General features: G+C 47.9%; 1 protein-coding gene across 1 annotated transcript in view; it reads left to right on the top strand.

Moving 5' to 3' along the window:
* The window catches only part of LOC135899877 (uncharacterized), a 105,524-nt gene extending 85,749 nt beyond the window's left edge, over window positions 1–19,775 (top strand). The window contains exons 7-17 of the mRNA XM_070533326.1: window positions 338–463; window positions 3,316–3,858; window positions 6,214–6,283; window positions 7,523–7,642; window positions 8,618–8,734; window positions 11,510–11,590; window positions 13,633–13,731; window positions 14,367–14,574; window positions 15,343–15,504; window positions 16,600–16,737; window positions 19,265–19,775. Of these exons, the coding sequence (XP_070389427.1) occupies window positions 338–463; window positions 3,316–3,858; window positions 6,214–6,283; window positions 7,523–7,642; window positions 8,618–8,734; window positions 11,510–11,590; window positions 13,633–13,731; window positions 14,367–14,574; window positions 15,343–15,504; window positions 16,600–16,737; window positions 19,265–19,405 (1,805 nt within the window). The 3' untranslated portion in view covers window positions 19,406–19,775. The remainder of the gene's footprint in view (window positions 1–337; window positions 464–3,315; window positions 3,859–6,213; window positions 6,284–7,522; window positions 7,643–8,617; window positions 8,735–11,509; window positions 11,591–13,632; window positions 13,732–14,366; window positions 14,575–15,342; window positions 15,505–16,599; window positions 16,738–19,264) is intronic.
* The last annotated feature ends 1,912 nt before the right edge of the window (window positions 19,776–21,687 follow it).

Genomic DNA, 21,687 nt, shown 5'->3' with positions numbered 1-21,687 from the left:
GGTTTCAATGCGTTCGCATTCTTGGGGATATACGGCGCGCACTTTCCGGGTGCGTGCGAACGCGTTTCTCGTGCGTTCGCACGCACCTGTGTGCCGTGCATCTCGGAGGCTACGCGCAGGCTTTGCGGCGGCGGCGCCAGATGGCGCCGAGTGTTCTTACGGAAGCGCGAAAGATGAACGCCGCTGCAGTACATGCGTCAAATATAATGCGTTTCGACGGTGACAATACGTTGGGCCACTATTATGATTCAATGCTAAACGCATTACCGTCGACGGTCATCGTAAGATTGGTCCGGCCACGATTTCTCTCCTTTTTTTTTTCGTCTGCGACGGACAGCTGCTCCATCGTCGCCCAGCGATGAGGACGGATACAGCTTCATGGGGACCGGGCCGATGCCCGAGCCACGTGTCTTCGCCGTGGCGATCGACAGTCCACCGGATAAGGGCAAGAAGAAGAAAGGAGGTGCGCCTTCATATCGCTTAGCTGCAGTTATAGACCAGAGTTTACAATGCTTGTAGGTGAAGGCCAATTTTTGTCGAGGACCGCGTTAACGGGCAGAACAAACGGCCAAGATGGCACTCAGCCTGCTCCTCTTGCATGCTTTGCGTCCGGTGTCGGCTCGACGTGGCTTCATCGGCAGCTGCTGTGTCACGAAACCCGCAGTCCCTGCACCGGCCTCACAGACAGATGGTGACTGAAATTGATATTAAGTAAGCTCCATCTAAACGTGGATGCAAAATTAAAAAACAAAAACAAAAAACAAATCTCCGAGCCAAAACATCCGAGCCATTTTCCGGTCGAAAGTTTGCCCAGTTGGTGGTCGTGTACCTTCATATTTACTTCTTATGCCAAATGCCGTGGAAACGACGCCGCCAAAGATTTCTAACTGGTGTCCTGCGGCGACTATTTACCACTTCCTACACCCGTGAATTTCCAAATTTCACCATGCCATCGGATTTCTTTTTAGTTTATTTTATTTATTTCGGCATACAGAAGCCCGGAAGAGCTATTGCAGGAGTCAGGAGTACAAGATACAAAGCAAACTGAATGGTTCACGATGTATAATCAGAATTTAACATGCGACAAAGATCGGACATTAGCAGGTAAAGCGTTTCAGTGTTGCGCGGTGCGGACAAAAAGACGTGCATTTGAAAAAACTCAGTGCGGGGATGAAAAACTGATATGCAGATTGCCCCAGATAACTTGTGCCAACGAGGAGACTTTTCAACACCTTCTTTGTGACTATCCTCGATATAATTTACAGAGACAATCACTCGCAACCGCGATAGCGCGCTTTGACCAAAGACCTCTCACAGAGGAGCTTATTTTAAGATACCGCCATCATAAGCCATCGCAGCAGAGGGCGACGAGGGCACTGTTGCGGTTTTTGAGGGCGACAGAACTGGACAGGCGGCTGTAGCCTGAACAGATGTTGATAGTGCTGGAAGTGTCACTGTGCTGTGCGATGACAGTGTTCGGTGACAGTGACCGATTGTGATTGTGTGTCTATGCTCCTTCCTTTCCTTATCTCTACTTTGTTACCACTTTACCTCCCCCTCCCCTCTTTCCCCAGCGTAGGGTAGCCAACCGGATTTTTTTCTCTGGTTAACCTCCCTGCCTTTCCCCTTTCCTCTCTCTCTCTCTTTTCAATATGAAACGCACTCCAGACGGGAGTTTAACCAAATGCATAATGTTGGCACTGGCCTATAGTTACTCAGGCTATTTTTTTTATTTTCCCCTTAATTAAAGGATTAGTTGTGTTTAATTATAGAACGTTTTAAGTATATTGGCTGCAGACCCCAAGTGTGACACGCAGAGTTGTAGAGAACCTTGAGAAACCTATCAATAACTTATTTCCAACCCGATATATCTCCCGTGGTCTTTTTTTCCACGTTCCAATGAAATCCCGCGAAATACGAAAAAAATACCACGTGACAGAACGCCTGCGCACTGTTATTGTGCTGCCCTCAAGCGTGCGATGGATGAACGAGGTCGGCTGCAGCGAGACCAGCACGCGACAGGGCGTTTTGTCTTGTGTAGGTATCTGGGCATGCGGCTCTTATCACTTGACGGTGCAAATGCCCGGTGCAAATTGACTCTAAAAGCAAATGCAACGATACGCGTTTCACTTGTCATGATTACGCAGTGAGGATAACAGTGAGCGCTCCGTTTAAACGTTTGTGTGACGCTCGGTGCCAATGCGTTTGAGCTTGCGTTGTCCGTGGACTCCGAGATCGTAACGGCGCACTTTTGCACAAGGTGCGCCGGTGCGAGATCTCGGAGGCTGCGCATTGGCCATTGAGTTTCCTACAAAAACTGCTAGAAGTTTCTCTAACGTCAGTGCCTACGGGAGCTGTAAGAAGGTGTGAAGTGCAGTCAACATGAAAAATGGCCAGGCTTAGCTTGGTTAAGCCAAGAATGCGTTGCATATTGCGCGAGTTGGGGCCCAGCTTTTCCTCCGGCTGTCGTGACGTCACGTCACGTGGTTGCGCTAAAGGTCAATGGTGGCTGCCCGGCCGCGCCCAAGGGCTGAACTGAGTGATTGCAATATGCAACGCATAAAAATAGAAGCAACTTAATAACAAACATAGCAATCTTAAAAGAGAAAAGACCCACATATGAGACGCGCAGCAATGAACAATGGTTCATACCCTCAATGGTGGCTGCCCGGCCGCGCCCAAGGGCTGAACTGAGTGATTGCAATATGCAACGCATTGTGACGGGTATGACGGGTATATATATGACGGGTATAATGCATGGATTTGCCCAAACTTCGCCCTTCTGGTTTCAAGCGGTTTGTGACTTCGAAAATTGGTCATTAGCTGCGGCGGCATTTCGGTCGAGGCGAAACACAAAAACGCCCATGTACCGTGCATTGGGTGTACGTTAAGGAAACCTAGGCGGTCACAACTAACCCAGAGTCCCACACTCTACGGCGTGCGTCATAATAACATCGAGTTTATGACACGCGAAACCCCAGAAATTATTAGGTCGATAATTTCCAACAAAACGTTGAGTTAAAAACCAAAAAAAAATCGCAGCGACGACGCATGTGCGCGGAATCTCGTTGCTTTCGTAAAATTAGGAAAAGCAGAAGAAGAAAGAACGATTTCTTGGAAATTTACGAAGGTAAAGCCCGATAAATAACGCCACAAGAACGCCTGAAGCCACAAGCGCGAATATTAGAAAACAATCTGTCACAAGTTCACCATTCCCATGGCATGCTGAACGATTGCAGCGATTTTACGGAGGAAAACTCTATGCCGCTGCTTTCTTTTTCCGGTTCTCGTTCCGATGCCGTTGGGACGGTGCAGGTCGACGGACTCCTTCAAAGGCAGCCGGCACCCTGAGCGTGGGTTCGGTCACGCCACAACCGCCGTCGGACCGCTATTCCTTGGTGGCCAGCACGCCCTCGAGTGTGAGAATGTACTCGGACGTCAGCTCAGATGTCGCCGCTGTGCGTTCCGCGCCGTCGACGGACCGAGGCCTACCGCTGCAGCAGCAGCAGCCGTCGACCAGCAAGACTCCGGCCGGCTCCATCGCCGAGAAGTTCAAACAGCGGGGAACCGTGCACATGAACCTGAACCTGAACAGCGTCCCCGGGCCTCTACAGGCGGGCAACAGGGCAGCGCTTATACCGACGCCCACGTCGCGAATGGCGTCCGTGGACGCCATGTCGCCACTAGACCCGGACCTCCGGAGAGCCGCCATGCGCGACCGCAAGATCTCCATCTACGAGCGCGGCAAGAAGTTGCGGCCGGGCGAGGACGACCTCAGTGTGGCCGCCAGCGCGCTCGAGCCGAAGAAGCAGTCCCGAAAGAAGAGCTCCATATTTGGCGGCATCCGGGAGTTCATCAGTAAGGGCGCGCACGAGCACGGGAGGCTTCGGGAAGCGGCGCAAACACCAAGCGTAACTTGCTGTCGCACTCGGAGTCTGGGCATAAAGGAGCTGGCTAGGTTAGGTCAGGTTAAGTTAGGCTTCACGAACTGACGCTAACTTTACATTAAGCATAACTTGCACGCTCTCTCAGTTAAAACCCGGGAAACCCGGCTGCATGGTTAGGTTAGGTTCAGTTAGGCTAGGTGAGGTTAGACTGGCCTCATAAACCGGCGCAAACCCAAAGTATAACTTTCTGTCGCAAATAAAGAAAAAAAAAGGAAACGGGCCGCAAGCACGCTTATTGCGGATCGCTATGCTACATAGATATATTTTCTCGACTATGAAACTAAAGTATACTGTTTTCTTCAGTGGTTGAGCACCAGCCTTCGCTGCGACCAGCAATGTTCCCTTACGTTCATCATCGATAGCCCATTCAATTAGAAAACGAGTGCGGGAGCAGTCGTTACATGGTTTATATGCTCTACCAATGAACTAAGACTCGACAGAGAGAACGATAAGTAAGCAGCACTGCCAGAGAAACGTTGTACAAGAATGGTGTCGGCCTCCTGCTCCCTTACATCCTTTAATTCCATCATTTTTTTACCGGGGTAATTTTGCACATACACTGATGAGTTACCAATGGTACTTCCGTAGTAATATGCCATGTATTGTTCGTTCTGCCATTGCAATTTTCCTAACTTCATGCTTACCTTGTCCAGTATTATTCGTAATTATGTACACAAGGATGGCGTATGACGTTGCACATGTGGTTTATTTAATTGTGTTCATTTGCGCACGAATATGTAGCCTCTGTGAACCTGCGGTCCATGCTAAAGTTTGTCATCTAATAAACGATATGGTTAAAACGCTGACATCAAATGCCGCGAAAAAGCACACAGGAGCCACCTATTCTCCCTTTCCTCTTCACCTATTTTTTTCGCTGAACTTCATTTCTGCCCCATCAGCTACTTGGTATCAAATTATCAGCAATAACAGAGTGATGAGGTGTTCGCAGTACGACCACCTCATCACCCTGTATTTTCAATAACAAAAAAATATTAACGGACCCCATTTGTCAGTTGCCAGCCTCATCACTGCTTATGTGCCTGGAGATGTGTAAACGAGCCCGTTAATTAAAGTTTGCTTCCCCACATTAAGGGCCATTATGCAGTGAAACCAGCTTCATTATTATTATTATTATTATTATTATTATTATTATTATTATTAGGAGCATGTATGTTCATATTATTTAGCCGCGAATTATAGTAAACTGCCAATAAATGTGTCAAATTCACACAGCTTTATACCCAGGGGCTTGACACTTCATTTCAAGAAACACAAGATTGCAGGACGCTTCTTTTGTGCATTTTCCAGTGAGTCTTCGTGATCAGAGAGTAACTATATTTATTGATTGGGCAGCCCTTCATGTTGCGTTTTTGCATAACAATGATTGAATCATAGGCTCGCTGTACGTGCAAAATATAATTATTTGCTGTGTGTACTGCTGCGAGAAAATAAAACTACACACACACACACACACACACACACACACACACACACACACACACACACACACACACACATATATATATATATATATATATATATATATATATATATATATATATATATATATATATATATATATACACACATGTCCGGTCAAGTATGACAGTGCCTTGAGCAAAGGGTCGACTGCAGCAAAACGCAGCACATGGAAGGGCAATGAAGACATTGACTATCCAAGGAGTTCGCTCTCGGTTTCACCCGAAGCTGCAATGTCTGCTGCTTTTTCTTTGCCACCACTGAACAGAACTAGCAAAAACAAGTTGCTTATGTAAATGTGGACGCCACGTCTCAAAGGTCTATGCGCGCTTGTAATGAGGGGCGTCACCATGACAACCGTCGTTACGTTTAAGTAGTAAATAAATGTAAATCAACCGGAAGCGAACTTTTGATATCAGCATTCTGAGCCCGACGATCAAAACCTCCGAGCACTCTGCCATCAGAACAAAGAAAGCATGCATGATCCACCGCGCACGCGCAAGCTGAGCTTATTTTGTCTATTAATTTGCACCTCGTTTCAACAAAATCACTAGGAAGTCGGCGCTTCGTCTTGTCCCTCCAGCCTCGTCTTTTGGTCGCACCTGTTCAATTCAGTATGGACAACAAACAGGCCTATTCGTATATTCTGTCATACTATCCAATGTGTCGAGACGCGGCTTGTGGTGGGCGCGTCATGCACTAGCGCCACGTTTTCTTTCTTATTTTTCGTTTTTGTTTTTCAGTAAAGTTCGTGCTATATTCTATTTTATTCCCTCTATGCACGCAGAACGACGATTCACGACGAGCACCTACGTGGACAGCAGCTACCTCCAAGAGCGGATTGCCTGGGAGAAAGAGTAAGCGTTACAGCTGTGTAGTTAGAGATAAGGAGCACTGATTAGCTTTAGCCGTCTGCAACGTGCAGTCGAACGCCTTCATAACGAAGTGCTTGAAGACTCCGACACTATTCGTTATACAGGTCACTTCGTTGTAAAATTCGCGCATCGCACAGTTCGCGATAGAACCGGGGCAAAATTATTTCTTCGTTATATGGGTAATTTCGTTGTAGTGGCATTTGTTGTAAAGGGCGCTCGACTGTATATGGCAAATGACCGCCTGCATGAATGTAGAGGGTTATCGCTATAGCCACACCGGTTTCTTGCCTAAAGTTCGTTTCCTAGAAGGGCCTAGGACATCCACGTACACGACCGTGAAGCTGCGATTTCAACTTGATGAACCGTAATGTTGCGACCATGCTGCGCGGAAAGCAGATACAGTAGTGAAGCTGATCCAAACGAACCATGTGGTAAAAACATGAAAACGATGCTTTTGAGAAGAAAAAAAGCACGGACGAGGCACTCGGTCAGATATGGAAATGATCACGTCTTATATCTGGGCATGTTACCCGTTCGAGAGAAACACTGAGGTGAGCGCGATAATTATGTGAGGGAACAAGATTGGTACAAAAAAGAGTAGGACATGATACTAAGCCACATGGTGCATTAAATGAGCCAAGCTGCACGAAGTTAGTTGCATCGCGACAAGACGCTATAGTTAGAGGCGCTAACCAAGGAATCGCTGCGAGTTTCAATGCCGAAGACTTGTGCTATATGCAATGCCAGTTACCAGTCTGCAGTATAGGCACGTGAAGATCGTTTATTCAATGAACAGAGCAGCACCATCGTAAAGTTGATGTGCAGCTCTCGAACAAGAATCGGTGCCGAAGGTAAGGACGTGGCAACGACCACAATGATAGCAGTGATTTGAAAAAGAAATAAGCCTACTTTTATAAAGTGTCCACACCTAAAGTTGGGGGGTAATAAATGAACTTCATGCTATCCGACGGAGATTGAGAATATTGCGAATCGTACTAGTTCATTCGCACTGCATTTTCTTTTGTGTTTATTATTATTATTTGCCGTTGCGAGTTAGCAAGTCATGCTCACATGGCATGCGAATGTACACTCATATCGAATCACTCCCCAAATGCTATCTGCTTTCGGGCGGAGAGAGTAGCCATCTGTATCCCATGTAATGTTAACGTCGCCTACTGTCAACCTCAACATGTCCGACTTCGTGTTCTCCGCTTGTCGCAGGAGGTACACCGCCATTCAGAAGGATCTGCTCATCGGCATCGCCCTGACCGCCAGCGTCGGCTCCATCACCAGCTTCCACGGGAACGACAGCAACATCCTCCTCGGCAAGTACTACGCCAAGTGAGTCACTTCTCTGAACTTCTGGTTCACGCGAAGGAACTGCGGTCTAGTTTGAAGCGACAATACGAGTTTGTACGTAAGGCAGTGGATGATGCTATTTCGTGATATGACCGAGTGAACTATATGCAGAAGTAAAATATCCCCTCTCCTTACATCTGAATTGGTTTCCGCGCCACCTAATGGGGGTGTTTAGGTTCTTCGCAAGCTATTTCTTTCCCCATTGAGCCTCCTATGTAAGCGCTGCTATGTAGGCGATTTGGACAATTTTGAGAGTTTCAATAGAATAGAAGAACTAGTGAGAAATGGCGTATTACATTGACGTTCACGTTCTTTGCACCACAAACACGACAATTGACAAAGGAGAGGTTCACGACAAGTGCTACTATCGAATACTCGCAGTATAAATGAACATATGTCAGTTTATTCAGACATATGTTCATTTACACTACGCGTATACTGGTACAATTGGTACCATGGTATACTTCGCATTGCAAGTCAATGGAATGACCACAGGCCAAGATTACATTAACAGTTGGTAGTAGATTACAAGTAATCCAAGATTACAGTGTGCGCTCGCCGAGTTATGACAGATGCAACCGTTAACAAGAATGCGGTTGTAGTTTATCGCGAGCATTAGCTTTAACTTGCCCGTTTCTTTCACTTGGAAAAGTAAGCTGTAAAACCACAAGCAGTGGCCAAAGTAAACGAGTGTTCACAAGCACTGGTTGATGCGATTTAATGTCCTGAAGCCATTGCACTTGCTACACGAGACGTCATCCGCAAGGCTCGGGATTTATTCGTCTACCGCCTTTATTAAAGCGCGCACAGTACTCGATATATGACATTTTCGCATTCCGCCGCAATCGCGGGCACGTGGGGCTCCACGCATCCTACAATCGAGGAGTCCTCGAGTGCAAATATGTGAACTTCGAAGTGCGTTTCCGTGTCAACGATAGCTGTTGACCCCCCCCGCAGCACCGGTGACCGCAAGGACCTGACTACGACGCGATGGCTGCTGGTCACCCTACCAGTCGCCGCCAGCGCTGTGGCCTTCGCCTGGAGCCTCCTCTTGACGGGATACCTGGAACGCTAGTGAGTCTTCCTATCGCTTTCCGCTTGAATAAAAATCAATGTTGTCGTCGTTGCCGAGTGATGCGCCACAGTCCCAGAAAGGAGCAGGAGCGAAGATAGGTCCCGAAATAGACGCCAAGCATTGGACCTTTCGACAGTCCTGTTTTGATTTTATTGCTTTTTTTTTCACAGGTAATGCTAGTGAAGGAGCGAAGGCACGGGCTGCTCTAAAGTGTACACGCACACAACAGAACAGGAAATCTTTAAAGGCGGAATAACTCTTAAAGGTAAAAAAAAATACATAAAAAAGGCTCGATGGCCGTCTACTCGGGACGCCTGCACAAACAGCGAAAACGATATTTACGCACGAAGTGATTTAAGGGAGGTCTAACGTGAAAACAAACAATTTGAAAAAAAACTAATCTGACAGCAATTAACAAGAGCACACGAGAGCAAACTGATTGTCTTTTTTTTACTTTTTTTATTATGTCGCCTGAGAGAATCCTACCAGCGCAACAAATCGCAGCAGGAATAAAAAATAAAAGCGGCATAGATCTTTCACGGAACGTTCATTACGTAGGTGCACTTTGCCAGTCAGTGCCTTTTATACTCCCGCCAAGCTTGGCCAATACGCGTTAACGAGCGGGATGATAACGATACTACAGGCACAGCACTAGGGGATCACGAATTTGAATTGAATTTATTAAACTCTGCGTGTTCTATGTGCCAAAAACCAGGAGCATCTGATTATGAGGCACGCCGTAGTGGAACGGGGTGCTCCGAATCAATTTTGGTCCCCTGAGGTTCATTTAATGTACAGACAGCGCTTAGCGTTCTTTTTTTTTTTGCATTCCGTTCCCATCGAAATGCGATCGCCGCTATCGGAATCGAGCCCACGACCTCGAGAGTAACAGCGCAACTCCGCAGCCACCAGGCTAACGCGGTGGGTGGCGGATCAGGAACCGCACCTACGCACTTACAGAAGTTTTGTGCATCTTGAGCGTTTCATTCGTACATGGCAAAGTATATGCCGCGTATAGTTCATTTGCCCTTGTTACAAAACTCTCTTAAAGATACACTGAAGAACAACACATTATCGGTTCATAGTGGTTCAGGAGTACTCACTAAAAACTGCAGCTCTCGTTCGTTTGACGAAAGCGGGTTGCCGGAGAGAGGGAAAGCCTCACTTCCCCTCTTTGAAGTTCGCGCAAGAACCTCTGCGCGTCAGGGTGACGTCAAGGATTTAAACCTGTGTTCGCGTACTCCAGCCGCTTTGTTAGACCAGAAGTTTTAGAAACTTTAGGGACTGTAGGTCCCTGCGTGGGAGACGCCCACTGCGCGCTGGCGCGCCTTCGTGCACGACCTTTAATAAAGTTTATCCAATCCAATTTAGAGACTGAGTTTCTCGTTCCTTCAGAATGCAGTATACGGTCGCTCTTAATTTTACTGATAAACGTTTAACTAGATCTACCTCGCTGTCTTAACACATTTAGTCGGCGCTGTCAGTGTTCATGACGTAATTACAAACTAATGCGGGTAATTCAGGGCAGTGTCGCCGCCTTTGTATAATTTATTGCATCCTTTGTGGCGGCTTACCAAGGCTACTCTCACACTTTATTACGATTGAGCATTTTGTTATTGCAGAAGCGTAATTCTTTGGTAAAGCTCAAATGACCCTCTTCAGTTTCTCTCTCTTTTAGGTCCTTGCACATGCGCGCGAAACTATGAGCTTGAATCTGCATGTCACGTTGCCGGCACGTCCCCGTTCACCTCTCGATACGTTGGCTATTCAGGCCTGTGCCCGTAGTTCCCGAATTTCCGAATATTCTCGCCTTCGCCACCCCCCCTCTCGCCAACCTCTGCTTCTATTGCGCTTGCATTAGCAGCATGCATCCTTCACTTGAGCCGCTATGTGCGGCTTCATTCCGAGCTCATGACTCTGAGCGTTGTATTCCTATTTTTCTTTCGTTAACGTAGGCGCTAAGCCTTGGCGTGCCTGCGTTCTGCTTGCCCCTCGTGCACTGATAGGGATCAATGAGTGGGCCAGTCCAAGGCCTCCATAATTATTTCGCAGGCCGTGGCCAGTCACAGAGCCGTTCGTGGGCTGAGTAGGCCGATCACGCAGGGATGAGCGATATGGAGCTCTTGCTGTATACGTGACCACTCTCGAACCTCCGTATATAAGCGAGCGCATATTTAATGCTACAATGATGACGAAGGACACGTAATGATGGACACTCACTGAACGACGTTTTTGGCATCGACGCAAAGTGAAACGGGCCTATTCCTGAGCCGGTGTATTCGAAAGCGCGGGTAGACCTATCTTGATAACGGCACGCAATTTGTGCGCACGGCACGTCAATACGTGGCAAGGCCGATCCCGATAACGCTACCGCACGAGGATCTGTCAGTCTTCCACTCAATGACGGGACTACTGCACCAGTAATAACGTTTTTATAACTGGTGACAGGTTCTAACTGATGTTGCCTTTTAGAACAGACTATACCACTCACGCTGTCTCGAGAAATGCACCTTTTTTCGCGCGATGTCCGTGAATATCGCATTCACTGCGTGAAACATGTCGCACACTGAAGTGCAACGACTTTCAGACGCCTTTCGTGGCTCCTATAGCCGTTGTTTTCTTGCGTTCTCCAAAGTAACGTTGCTGCATCGCATTCGGAGTGTATATATACGTACGCTGAGTCTTGACTAAAAACGGAAACGAGATTTCGTAACGCAGGTACACCTGTTACGGCAGAGATTAAACATTTTTGCCGCCGCGTTTGTCTCTTGCAGCGATGCCGATGAGGACGAGGACGCCAGATACGCCATCAGCCACGTGCTCAAACACAAGTACTACGAGATCAGCTCCTTCAGGCAAGTCCTGCTAAATTATTGCGGTCATCACCCTTGCACTGAGTACTTTAGCTACGACGGTGCCCGGATATACCATTTCCACCCGTCTCAACGTTATCGTGCAACTGGTATATATAGGACAGCATATCACAAAGCGACACTGAGAACTACAGCTGCTCGTTCCCGTGATATCGAGGAGAATATAGGAGAATGCGGATATTGTAAATCCTTGCGATGGGGCGTGAAAAAACTGTGGCGTTCTGGTTACGTGTGTTATGTTTAGCTTTATTCTGACACGCCGCGATAGCTTAGTGGCTGTGGCGTTTCGCTGCTGAGCTGGAGATCGCGGGCCCGATACTGGCCGCGGCGACCACATATCGACGGGGCGCAAAAAATGCAAAAATTCTCGTGTACTTGGGTTTACGTGCGTGGGAAAGAAGCCGAGGTGGTCAAAATCAATCTCGAGTTCCTCCGCGTGCCTCATAAGCATATCGTGGTTTTGGCACGTAAAACTCCAGAATTCTACTTAATTTTAGCTCCATCCAGTCTTGCTCTAATCATGCGTCAGCATGAGGAAAACAAGGGACGCATACGGGGTGTCTCTTGAAGGCTTTGAGTAAAATTTAAAAATAAACGTTCTTAAATAAAAGGGCGGTTACTTCGAAGACATGCCGTCAGCGCTGCCGACCACGGGGTGACGAGTGATACGTGGTAACTATTTGCTAATTAACGAAAATATATTCATTTCCTCGCTTTAGCTTAAGCGAGTTCGTCGTAATTAGGAAATTGAAAGAAGATTTCCGTACAAGCCATTGTAGCCTTTGGATCTGGAAAAATGAGATTACCCGCGCAGTTGCGGCACCACGACTTAGGGTTATAGGAGCGCGCGAAACCGAAACTAGGAGGCTACAGCGAGCGCACAACCGCGCCCCTCAAAACGACGTTGTCCTTACGTCACTCAGCGGCGGGACAACAGCGCGCTGCGGCTGTCGCAACGCTCATTGGCTGAAAGCACCGCCTCAGGCTGTCTGGGACTGTGAGGGACGGATGATCGAAGAGGCCCAGAGCGTATGAGCCGTCTACTGCAGGGAGGCTCCGCTATCGCGCTTCCCCCTGGGCACGCTGTGCCATCTAGCGGTGAGCCCGCGAAGTCCGCACGTGACCTCCGAGATGTACGATTATGCTATGCTTGACGGGTTCTATAGTGGTCCAACCAGATATGTTTGCGGCGATGCGAAGCCCTCTCGAGATGGGAGCCAGAAAAAAACCTGCCCCAGCCGAACGTACTATAGCTGCTTCCAGGGCATTCGAAGTAGCCACGTGATCGCGAGTTTCAGTCGTATCCCGTTCGCGCTCCCAGGTCGAAGACGGGAGTGCCTCCGAGCGCTCTGAGCTGGAGCGCGGCGCTCTGGCTGAACCAAGCGAATAGGTTGCGAGCGCTCGATTTCGGCCAGCCTAATGTAAACCGCGCCCCGCGAGAGCGCTTTAGAGCGCTCTAAAACGACCAGTCGAATGTATCATTAATACCACTCTCCCCTCGGCCATTCGTGGCGCAGCGCGCTCGAGCAAGGGGTTGCTGTGCTGTGATTCCGCCCAGCAACGGAGAAATCTTGAAAGATTGTTTTTCTTCTTTTTCATTGAAGAGCACCGTAAAAGCAATTAGACACATAGATACTGGCGGGCAGTAAAGTGCGTAAAGTAGTACCTAAAGAATGCTAATCGAATTAGAGAAAGATATGTGGGAAGGGGAGGGTCATAGCAGCATGTCTACCACCGCACTAGGGCACGGCGGGTGCAGGGTTAAGATTTAGGAACGCTATTCCCAAGAATGTTCCTTTTTTAACCGCCTTTAGTTCCCAAGGAGGTTCCTTAATAGTTCTTTTTAAAGAAGGTGGACGGACGCCACGCTGACGCACCGTTCCTACGCCCCCAGAAATATAGCTGCTTCTACTATCTCCCGCGTTCGTTGGCACTTAATCTTGATTTGGTTGGGATAGCGCACTCGTCTAAATGCGAAACTATATGCGGATGCACCCTCTTTCTGCATGCGGACCATCGTGTAGCTTCCGAGACGTTGTGATCCTGCTCTTCACGTTGGCTTGGTGCGCCAGCAAGATTGCCTACGCTCACGAGGAGACGCTGACGGAAGACAGAGTCTTGCAGTAAGCATGCCGTCAAAATATTTTCCCTGCGTAACTTGTCGCAAACTCAGTGAAACTGACGTTGTTTCTTAAGCGTCGAAATGTCACGTAAGTACCATGCCACGTAACGTATCGTCCATACTTACCCAGTTATCTCTTAGACAACTTACCCTTACATCACCCTGATGTGCTATACAAAGTGTCTGTCGCTTTCTCATATTACGTCGAACCTGCGTGTTTTGAACCGTGCGTTTTGCCGAGCGGGTTCTACGCCAGCGAAAACATTCAAATCAGGACTCCGGTTGCACTTAGCGTTTTCTTCTCCATTTGCAGAGCAATGTTGGCAGTCTATACGTCTATACATGAGCCTGCCTATATGACGTCACATAACATGACTCGCAGCTACCCACACGAGCGTATTGTTTGGCGAGGCACTTTATGACCATTTCCGCGTCACCCACTCTTTCTTGCTGAGCATGGTTCGCAGTAGAAACGTTGGCCTACCTAGATGATTTTATGTCACATGATACGCAAAGCTAATTATTTAGGGGGAGGGGGGCGCAAAAGAGTGTTTACAAGTGACAGAGCCCAGCTTACGTATGTAAGATCATCCAGGGAAGCGCTGTTCAGTGGTTTGAAAGTTTCATTGTTCACAGCGCCCCCACGAGCCTGTTGCTGGGCGAGACGCTGTTCGTGGCCCTGTTCTCGCTGCCCGGGGAGCTGCAGTTCTGGCGCGACGCGTCGAACGATGCTTCCGCCAGCGGCAGCGGCAGGCTGGCCAGCTGGAGCCGCCTAGCTTCCAGCATGCCATGGGGTGTGCTCATCGTCTACGGCTGCGTGCATAGCATGCTCATCGCATCCAGGGTACGCAACTTTCTCCCAAGGTGGACAGACACTTGCAGTTTGATTGATTGATTGATTGATTGATTGATTGATTGATTGATTGATTGATTGATTGATTGATTGATTGATTGATTATGTCCCGAAGCCGCAACCATAGTTATGCTATGACAAATGGACTACGATGAACACAACAGTGCACTGCACACCAAATCTGATCAAATGAGGCTTTTAATGTTTAAGCTTCTCCCACTTTGGTTGGTTTGTGTCATTGTGTAGTTCCGTTTCAGTTCGTACGATTTCTTACCGGGCGGTGCACCGAATGCGTGCTTTCTTTCTCTCTCTCTCGCTTTCCTTTTTTACGTTTCCTGTCGGGACAATGTGCGGCGCCCACCCGATACAAAGTGTACAACCACAGTCATCATCAGCAGCATCTGGAGCTACTGGTTATACCCTATAGGCACTAGTGTGATATAGCGCAAAGCAGTGATAGCTCTTGCGTCGAGTTTTGTCGCGCCCCCTTCGTGTCGTCTTCCCCCCCCCCCCCTTTTTTTTTTGCACGATCCTTTGAAACAGATTTGCCGAAACGCCTAGCTTAGAGGAGTGCAGATTTTTCGGCTAGTTGATTCGTTGCATTAATTGAGGTCTTAGCGCTGGAGTAACACGGACAAGACGCGTCCTGCGGTCTTTCTTGTTTGTGTGAATCCAGCGCTATGACCTCAACTATTGCCTAGCGCACACTTCTGCTTCGCGTAAGATTCTGCGTGATCGAGCCACCTTTGTCTCGCTCAGGTGTCCGGCTTCTCGGCGCTGGCGAGCAACGTGATCCTGCGGTTGAACGACCTGGATCCGGTGACCAACCAGTTGATCCTCACCTGCGTCGCTGCCTTGCTCACCGAGGTCGTCAGCAGCACCACCACGGCATCCATGCTCGTGCCCCTCGCAATATCGCTGGTACGGTGCGCTGGTGCCATGGCCTCGTCTTCTGCTCGCTCTCGAAGTCGATGCACTGGAAGCCCACCCTTAACAAATTTCGGTAAACTGGCAGCAAGCACGGCCAGTGAGCCGTTTCCAGTCACGTCAACGCTTGTTTCCGACTACCGATTTTCGATCAGCGAACTTACGCTTCCAAGCAAATGCCTAAGCTTGTTTGGCGGGTAGCGACGTCACAAAAGAGGCAACCTCTGGCTGCTGCACGCTAGTGCTATACCTGAATCGCCGTGTGGGAGCGAGCGTGTTTAGGACCGGCTGTGTGCTTGTGCAAATTGCTTGGGAAGCGAGGAGACCACCAGAGTACATCTCAAAGAAGTCAGACATAGCACGAATCGATCGATCGATTTATATATATATATATATATATATATATATATATATATATATATATATATATATATATATATATATATATATATATATATATATATATATATATATATATATATTTATTTATTTATTTATTTATTTACACCCACTGCGGGTGTTCGCGAGAACCAACCCCGGTCCCTCGATTGCAATACGGGCTCTGCTGCACAGCACGAGGTTGCGGGCTCGATTCCTGGCAGCGGCGGCCTCATTCCGATGGATGTGGATTGCACAAGTGCTCACGTACAGCGTTTTTGGTGCACGTCATAAGCCTCATGTTGGTCAAAGTTAACCTGGAGCTCTCCACTTCCACGTCTCCTATATAACCACTGCGTGGATTACGGTAGACTCATTGATTGATTGATTGATTGATTGATTGATTGATTGATTGATTGATTGATTGATTGATTGCAAACCACTGAGGCCTGAGACCAAGCGCAAAGATTCGTTCGTCCATCGGTCCGTTCGACTTCTCATTCCTAAATACAGTCGTGAATAAACTCGTCGCCTCGCTCGCCTAACCACTTCGCTTACCGATACACACCGACCTATACCTCCAATCTCCTTTACTCCCCCCTCCTCCTCCCTGCCGGCGCTCAGCCGTGCTCCCGCAAGGATTGCTTACAGAAGGTGGTGCCAGCCTCTCCTCCTTCCCTCAAGAACCTCTCTCTCTCTCCACACCGGCAGGCCCAGCAGAGCAACGCGCACCCACTCTACCTCGCGATCCCCGTGACGGTGGCCTCGAGCACGTCCCTGCTGACGCCCGTCGCCTCCACGGCCATCACTGTCGTGGTCTCCTACGCCGAGATCAGCATCGCCGACCTGGTAACACTCGGCCCGCGCCGCCGGAACGCTCGCCTTTTAAAGCGACACACTTAGTCAGTTTAGATTCACGAAGCGTTCTTGGCTGACTGTACTTTCCTTGAATTCGCGGTAATATATGACCAATATTAGATGAGAAAACGAGGCTTCATTTTTGAATTTCGCGCCGAAACCCCAGGGCCCGTACGCGTCAGTGTGACGTCACGAATTGCAAGGTATTTTTTTTTTTTTTGCATTTCGCCCGTTGTGATTCGGCAAAAGTTCTTGAAACTGCCTAAGCCGTATTTTTAGAACGACAGAAAGCTGAGCTAGTTGGTAAGGATTCATTATGCAAAAACTTCGATGCACGCCTCACTTCTTTTTTGCATAGTGAATCCTTACCAACTAGCTCAGCTTTCTGTCGTTCTAACGGCGTTCGTGTTGTCCACTTCTCTACTGTTGTGTCCTGTCTGCACGCCTCACTTCTTCTTTGCACTAAGCCGTATCTTTGGCTCTTTTAGAATAGGATGTAGCCCATTTTACCGACTAAGTTATGGCTATAGGCTCTAGCAGGTGGCGCCAAGATCCAAGACGTCACAGTGACCTGGTGCGGAAATTTCAAAGTGGCGTCGCCACCCGTCGTTCGATTTCGCGTCTTTTATGGCTTACCGTGCGTCTTCTCACCGTTAAGAGTCGCTTTTTTGTATCGCCGAAAGGGTAATTTACTAACACACACCAAATCATTTTCCTTTTCAGTGTCCATTTAATATACCTGAATAAGTGCGATTACGTGGGCTGTTCAAGGCCTTGTTTATTGCCCTGTTCTGCCACTGCTTCAGACAGCATGTAGGAGTATCAGTGGATAATAACTAGCGTTTACGACTGTTCTTGTCTTTTGCGAGTAGTAGACACGCGCAGTGAAGAAACAAACAAAAGCAGGCAAATATGGACTATAAAGGCAATGTCACCACACAGAGGAGAACACACGGGCGAAAATATGGAACGATAACTTTGACGATAAGAGGTAAAACAGCGATATACGCTGCCAAGGTTGACGACTGGGCGTGTTGGTATAGCATATTGGAGGTTGGAATGCGCAACAGTTTGACGATACACACAGAAGAGACACACACCACAGAGCGCTACTTGCAACTATCGTTTTATTCCCTTGTCAGTGGAATAAATACAGGAAGATACTCAGGGGGGAGGGCGGTAGCTACTCGGGGGGGAGGTCGCTACCGCCCTCCCCCCCCCCCCCGAGTATCTTCCTGTATTTATTCCACTGACAAGGGAATAAAACGATAGTTGCAAGTAGCGCTCTGTGGTGTGTGTCTCTTCTGTGTGTATCGTCAAACTGTTGCGCATTCCAAGCTCCAGTATGATATACGCTGGCGGTAACGGCTCAACTCTTGATCTCCGCGTGCAGCGTCAGCTGATAAGCGATTCTAGGGGAAAAATGGAGGGGAGTGGGGGGGAGGCTGCTTCGAGTGTTTACTTAACTGTTCATTGCTGCCGTATCCATTGTGGCAAAAATGCTCACTTTCAAACCGGCAAGCTATCACGCTTAACGTATCAACGCACTCTAGTGATATCGTTGTGTAGATTGTGGTATTTAGTCGACGAGAGGGTCGCGTCCGAACAGGTCCCGCAATCCCTCAGCAATTCAGATCGCCTTCGAAGAACACCGGGTGATTTACGTTGTAATAATATACGCTGCGCCACGGTGATGTCGGATATGGTTCTTTGCCGGGCGCTACTTCATGCTTCCAGTCTGAGAGTCACAAAAGATGGCCTCACTCTCTCGCAAGCAGCGCAAAAAGAGGAGTGACTTGTTCTGTAACAAAATTCAAACGAATTCATTATCAGTGCTTATGCCAAGTGCAATTCGCATATTACACGCGGGATACGTTATGTGCCATGGGAGCTGGTGATATTTGCTGTAGTTGAGGCGCCATACATATCCTACAAAAGTTACCCTCAGTAGAGGCGACGTCCGGGATATCTCGCAGCACATATGAGAATTAAGCGACATTGAACGTGAGAGCGTTAAAATTGCTTCAAGAGGTAATTTTTACCGCTGGAAATCTATAGAAGTTAATAAGCACTCGAAGAAGGGCATAAGCGCTTTCGTCTGTCGATGCCCTTCAGTGCAGCTCTTTTTATTGGCGCTGAAAGGCTACGAATTGTGAACTACACGAAAGCTGTTGATATCCTTTTTTGCGTGCGTAGTCCTCAAGTTATATTTCTGTTGCGCTAAGGGAACCTTTGACGCCCGTTCAGCTCTACCTTGCTATGCGACTTTACGGTTTCCCCTTAAAGTTATGTGCATGCGCAGCCGCTTAACCATTTCACATATATGTGGTGTATGCGGCGTGCACATGTGCTTGTTTCCGGTGATCCCCTATGGGACGCTCTTAGATAACTAAAACGAATTATTGCAGTTGCTTGGAAAAACTGAACAACTCCGACGACGATTCGCATTACTGACATGTCTCACGCGCGCACGGCGTTGTTTTTAACGCGTCGCAAACTTCGCCTCAAATATTTGCAGCTCATCCCGGGGCTGATGATCAAGGCGTTTGTGGTGACCTCGGTACTGCTGTCGGTCAACACCATAGGGGAATACGTCTTCAACTTCGACGACATCGCTAACCCCTACGTCACTGCCCACGTGAACTATTCTCAAGTTTAGGGCACCTCGGAACTGTATATATAGGGAAATTACTGTACATATAGCACGTACTTTTGAGCGTCTGTGTTTGCATATACGTTTCGAAAAGAATTCGAACATGAATACATTGAGGCGAAATGTCGGCCTAATGTAAAGCTTTGGGGGATAGTTGGCTCAGCGCATCTGTGACTACGGGCGCGCGATATACTAAAGCGATGGATGGACGCGGGAAGAAAATGTCAATTCTATCAATACTTTTGCTGAAAGACATTCTTGAATGGCAGCTACCACTGTTTCCATTTGCCTTTTGCTTTCAGGGTTTGAGCATGTCTGGCAGATATCGGGGAAAATATTGCCGAAAGAGAAAGAAAATAAAGCTAGAAGGAAAACAGTTGGTGTCTGCGTTTCTGTCCACAACATGGCATCGTAATTATTAAGGCGATTCCATTTCTTCGTGTCCCGCTGCTGCTGCTTCCTTAGTGGCTGCGAGGTTGTGGCCCTGTGTACGACGTCATCGATGAATTTCGAGCGCTGCGCAGGTATATGGCAACGTTTCGATCGGATCTGAATCAATTCAACTCGGCCTTGCTCTACCGTCGCAGTTTTTGCCAGCATAGCCTCTTTTTGCACATTGGCAAGCAATGCACACTATTCTTAACTGTTTCTGTGGTGTTCACCAGCGGTCACCTTCGCGTGAGAATTTGGCCGCCACGACAGAACATGGCAAGGCTTCATTGCGATACCATTTTGGTATATATCAGGATGTCTAGCAAATTTATTTGTAAGAGTTCCTCGACTTTTTCAGACTTTTCATGACTTTTTTGCAGCGAAAATTTCACGACTAAAAAAATTCGGACGGCAAATACTTTTCAACACAGTTTATTCCGTAAGATGCGGTAATCTAGGAGAAACAAAACTTAGGAGAAATATTTCAGCTTGCACTGTCAGCTGGTCAATGTTTTTTTACGGCGAAGCTACATATGGCTAGGGTTCCATGCTAGGGCTCAGTGGCTCATAGCCCCGTAAGCAAGCAAAAATTGAAATGGCTCATAGCCCCGTAAGGCAGAAGCTACAAGTACTCGGCAAAGAGAATCGAATCGTGCCTAAATTCTTCCCAATCGCGCATACAACATGCAGAACATGTCGAAAACTGCCATCGTCAATGGCTCATACCCCCGTGAGCAATGGCTCATACCCCCGTAAGCAAGCAAGAAATGCAATGATCCATAGTCCTGTAAGGTTCACGGCTACTCATTTTGCATGAATTAGCTGCGGTGACACTACCTCTGTTGTCGTCGTCGATGATTTCAATGTGGATGTGTCGGTACCGAAAAGGGAGCGGTTTACGCTTTCCGTGTTTCAGACATCCCCTGCGATGGCACGCCGATCCGGCCTAACCGACCACCCAGCGGCGTACTTGCATCGATTTGCCATTATGAAAGAATGTGATTGCAGTTGTGATCGAGTGAAATAATGACCACTGATCAAGACGATAAACGAGAGTGCGCACCTTTCGTCGCGATGACCATCCATCAAAACAATAAATGAGTTCCTACCTTTGTTCAGAATTGTGTGTCAACTCCGTGTCGCGTGCTAAACAGCTTCGCTGGTCAACTACCTTCACAGAGTGGAATGGCTCACGATTTTTTTTTTCATTTTTTTATGTATAATTCGATGTCTAGCGAAGGTCCTGGCTGACGTTTATACACGCTTTGGGACCAAACTTTCGTTATTATAATCCTGAAATGGGCACTCGTCGGATAATTCCAACTTGGCAGCTCAGTGCACACGCACGCGCCACGCAAACCTCAATGGTGACCCCAGCGGCGACTCCAATAGCAGCAGCATCGGTCTTGGCAGCGCTTAAAGTAAAGTGGATGCGCGAAAGTTAGGTGGGCGGATGAGATTAAGAAGTTTGCAGGGACAACATGGCCACAATTAGTACATGACCGGGGTAGTTGGAGAAGTATGGGAGAGGCCTTTGCCCTGCAGTGGGCTTAACCAGGCTGATGATGATGATGATGATGATGATGATGATGGTGGTGGTGATGATGATGATGATGCTGCGCGACACGTTATTTGCCATCGAAAACCCCGTTTTCGTCCTGCGTGCCTTTGCCGGGCACCAAGACAACAAAAAGACAAACATTTATCTCTAAATTCTGAAACTAATGTGGGCGAATGTGCTTAAGATTGTGTGGCTAGATTATAATTCACGATGCCATACGATCAGATGGCGTCCAACGAGGTCAAGTGAAAGCTTTCAAGGAGTCCGAAATTTCGACCACCGTTATTATATGGTC

The sequence above is a fragment of the Dermacentor albipictus genome, chromosome 2, assembly GCF_038994185.2.
Source record: "Dermacentor albipictus isolate Rhodes 1998 colony chromosome 2, USDA_Dalb.pri_finalv2, whole genome shotgun sequence".
Classification (NCBI taxonomy): Eukaryota; Metazoa; Arthropoda; class Arachnida; order Ixodida; family Ixodidae; genus Dermacentor; species Dermacentor albipictus.
The sequence above is the reverse complement of the archived record's forward strand: the minus strand, read 5'-3'. Positions and strand labels throughout refer to the sequence as shown.